At 35.2% G+C, this 4,306-nt stretch overlaps 1 protein-coding gene across 1 annotated transcript in view; it reads left to right on the forward strand.

Annotated features, from left to right (window-relative positions):
• Positions 1-179: 179 nt before the first annotated feature.
• CARF (calcium responsive transcription factor) overlaps positions 180-4,306 on the forward strand; it is a 21,212-nt gene continuing 17,085 nt past the window's right edge. Inside the window, exons 1-2 of the mRNA XM_008073237.1 lie at positions 180-297; positions 2,522-2,665. Coding sequence (XP_008071428.1) covers positions 194-297; positions 2,522-2,665 — 248 coding nt within the window. The 5' untranslated portion in view covers positions 180-193. The remainder of the gene's footprint in view (positions 298-2,521; positions 2,666-4,306) is intronic.

Here is a 4,306-nt window from a genome sequence, read left to right on the forward strand (position 1 = left end):
TCTCGCTGCCCAGGCGGGTCTCGAACCTGCAGGCTCAGGCAATCCACTCACCTCAGCCTCCCAAAGGCGCGGGATTACAGGCTGAGCCACCGAGCCCGGCTCCCAAGTTATTTTCAATCTAGTGTCTGTAATAGATAGACACTTGCATTAATATCAATAGTTGGTTTTGCCCACAGGAAGTAGAGCCGTGGTAATGGAGTGTCAGTATGGGCCAAGGAGGAAAGGTTTCCAGTTAAAAAAAATCAGTGAGCAGGAAAGCAGGTCTTGTCAGCTCTACAAAGCCACTTGTCCAGCTCGGTAAGTTTTTATTTTCTTTTATTTGGCTTTTAAGTACTTATTTTTGTATAGCTAATCTATGTGTTTATCAAGTTAAAACAGTGTCAAAAAGTATACAGTGAATTCTAAGTTTTCTCTTATTTATATTTCCTGTGACACTCTTTAAGGCAAAAACTTTCTAGATTTTTGAGTCATCTGCCAAATATATTATGTGTGTATGTATGCGCGCGTGCACGTGTGTGTGTGTGTTTGTGTGTGTGGTGTGTATGCAGAGAAAGAGAGAGAGAACTAGATCTCATCCTTTGCTCCTATAAATGTTGTTGAAAATCTTAGTAAAGCTCACTAATAATTTCTTTCCTTAATGTTAGATAGTAGTGTGCCTTCTTTCCTGCCTTGAATTCCCGTAGATTCATTCCCGATCTGAATGCCTGTAGTGGGTATCTACTGCATAGATATGCTGCATACTAGTGTGAAAATGACATGTATTTTGCTTTTCTTCATTCCCAATATGTCTCAAAGGTGACTCCATATCTGTACATTAAAGTATTGTTTCTTTCTTTTTAATAGCCATATTAAAAGCCATTTATGGATGAATTATCATTTAATTAGTCCCTTGATGATGGATATGTAAACTGTGAAAACTATTCTTTATTATATGTGCAGCTGTGGTTAATAACATTGTATATATTTGTATATTTGTGCAAGTGTATCAGCAGGATAAGTTCCTAAAAGTGAAATTGCTAGGATAAAGGTTATATCCTTTTTAAATGTTGATAAGTATTGCAGAGTTGCTTTTTAGAGAGATTCTACCAATTTACCAGCAATTTATAAGACCAACACAGTAAGTTTTACATAGAATAGGACATATATGAGACCAACATGGTAAATTTTAGATAGGACAACAAAGTAGTCATTGCTCTGGGTAAGAATGAAAAATATGAACCAATGAAGATTTTATAATGTCCTTTACATTATTAATATAATTTTTTAGACATTGAAAGTGTTTTAATTTAAGACTTTTAAAAAGATATTGAAAGTATTTTAAATTATAAAGTAAAATAAAATTTTATAGGTAATATGGAGTAATTGGACTTAGTTGATTTTTGGAACACTTTATTTTAGCATCACATCTCATATTATAAACTTTGGAATCCTTAAGAAGCTTTTAAAGCCCATTCAGAAGGCTTTTCATATTTAATCTGATAATGTTAACTTTAGGCATTATTCAAACCTGTCCATGAAACAAACTTTCTGTTGCTTTTTAAATATAAGCAATATAAAAACTTTAGGTATAGCTTGGGAGAAAACCTCTATATTTGAAGAAATGATTTTATTCTCTGTCGTTCTACAAGTTACTTTTGGGTGCCATAGGAAGGAGGGAAACCAAACTAGGAATAAAATTTTACTTACTCCCAGGAAACAAATCAGGAAACAAGAAGCTAGTCGAGAACATGACACTGTAGTATCTAGTGTGAGATGTATGGATTAGCTACCTATTATAGGTATTTAAAGAAGAAATACATCTACAGAAACTCATGGCAGGAAAGAAAGTGCAATTTAACCTGGATGCCGAGGTTTAAATTGGATTTAGGTGGTTAGAGAGTTAGAGGAAAGATATAGGTTAGGAGAATCATATAAATAAAGAATTGGAGCCATGGCATATTTGGTATCAGAAGAGTTACATTAAGAAGATGAACTTCAAAAAAAGAAGATGAACTTCACAGGAAAATAAATTTTTATTTGAAGTAACATAAAGTAAAATTAGGTAAATAAATCAGAATCATTTAATAAATGGAATACCTTGAATGCTGCCCTGAAACTTGTACTTGATTAAAGAACAGGCAGATTCCTCAACAGAAGAATATACACGTGAAGAATTATTTTGTTATTGATGTATCAAAGGGATATAAATAATGAAAGATTGGAGGCACAGAAAACTGCAAAGAGGCTGTTAAAGTAACAGGCATGAAGTGATCATGGAAAATGGAGGGAAGGCAAATCCTAGGGAAAAAAATGTTAAAATCTATGCATACTTAGGTATTTTTTCAAGTTGTGATTACTGTTAATTTGCTAAGTATTGTGCACTGAGAGCATGGTATGTCTTTTTACATAAACCTCAGAGTGCTTTCTAGATAGGTTAAATTTTCTCTAAACCTAAATGCTTAAAATAAACTTCTTGTTGATAAGATAGATTTTCTTGAGATTGTAATATAATGAAACAAATTCTTCTTTACCTTGTATCAAGGATTTACATTAAAAAGGTACAGAAGTTTCCTGAATATAGAGTTCCTACAGATCCCAAAATTGACAGGAAAATAATCAGAATGGAGCAGGAGAAAGCCTTTAACATGCTAAAGAAGAACTTGGTAGATGCTGGTGGTGTTCTTAGGTATGAAATTTATAGAGTTCTTTTATTTTCAAATTAATTAACTCCATTTGCAATAATTCCTTTGTAAGAGAAATTATGTTTTCCAATTATTTCTTTACATAATGGGTTTATAAATTGGATATCTTACTAGTAGTTCCCCAAGTATTAAATTGATTCACTGGATTGGGTGTGGTAACTCAAGCCTATAATCCCAGCACTTTGGGAGGCCAAGGTGAGAGGATTGCCTGAGATCAGGGGTTCGAGACCAGCCTGGACAACTTGGTGAGACTTTGTCTTTACAATGAATCAAAAAATTAGCTGGGGTGGTGACTTACTCCTGTAATTCCAGCTACTTGGAAGGCTGAGGTGGAAGGATCACCTGAACCCAGCAGGTTGAGGCTGCTGTGGCCGTGAGCGTGCCACTGCACTCCAGCCTGGGCAACAGAGTGAGACTCCAACTCAAAAAAATAAAACATTGATTCACTGGATAAGTCTTTGAGTTTATTAGCCAAAGGCTGTAATAATTCTGACTAAAGAATTACACCATACTGTATACCATACACTATATATATTATATGCTGTGTGAAAGTCTTTCCTCAAAATGATAAATACATATTTAACAACACATTTTATTACATATTTAGTGCTTTGTTTTAGATACTTATTAGGAGGAGAATCTGTAGCCACCTGTAAATTTTTTTAACCCATCTTTGATTACTTATGGCAGCCAGAAATGAATTCTAAGCTCTGAATAAAATTCCATTTTATACCTTTTATGCTTCAGGTTTCAAGTAAGAAATACTACCTTTCTTTTTCACTTTCCTTTATTTGTCAGTCCAGGTGAAGAATTTGCTGTTGTATAATGGGGTTCAGTGTATAGAATATACTATTTTTTTGTTATCTTTAAAAGAATGTTTAGACATGTGAAAAATAAATTGAGCCAATAATTAGATCTTTCAGTTTGGAGAACACTGTGTATAGATTTGATGTAGGTTTCATTTCAGGAAACATTAGTCATTGTAAGAATATTGCACAAAAATATCTATTAAAGCTGTATCCTATCAGATCAGTTCATTTCCTGGCATCTGTATTTTGTGCTGCTATCCAAGAGATCTTTTTTCACCTCTGGTTGATTTCCTGCCCATAGGGCCAACAGGAGCCGGGAATGCTGCAGTGGCAATGTGTTGAGCTCCCAGGAGGTTTCTCCATGTAGTTCAGTCTTGACAAGCCCTGAATTATATAGACTTTTTGGATGAAAGGATTGTAGGTGCAACATAGAAGTGTAATTTGGGACAAATGTTTGATGAATGGGAAAATACACAATTCAGAAGATGATGCCAGCCTGGGGAACATAGTGAGACTTCAACTCTACAAAAAATGAAAAAATTAACCAGGCATGGTGGTGTGTGCCTGTAGTCCCAGCTACTGGGGAACCGAGGAGTTCAAGGCTGCAGTGAGTGCCATGAGCAACAGAACAAGACCCTGCCTCTAAAAAAAAATAAAAAATAAAAAACGATGATGATTTACAATGTTGTTGTCTCTTTATTTTGAGGTAAAATTTACTTAATATGGGGCTCGGTGGCTCAGCCTGTAATCCCGTGCCTTTGGGAGGCTGAGGTGAGCAGATTGCCTGAGCCCATGGGTTCGAGACCCGCCTGGGCA

This window comes from Carlito syrichta, unplaced genomic scaffold (genome assembly GCF_000164805.1).
Source record: "Carlito syrichta isolate Samal-C Ts95f unplaced genomic scaffold, Tarsius_syrichta-2.0.1 Scaffold315782, whole genome shotgun sequence".
NCBI classification, from domain to species: Eukaryota; Metazoa; Chordata; class Mammalia; order Primates; family Tarsiidae; genus Carlito; species Carlito syrichta.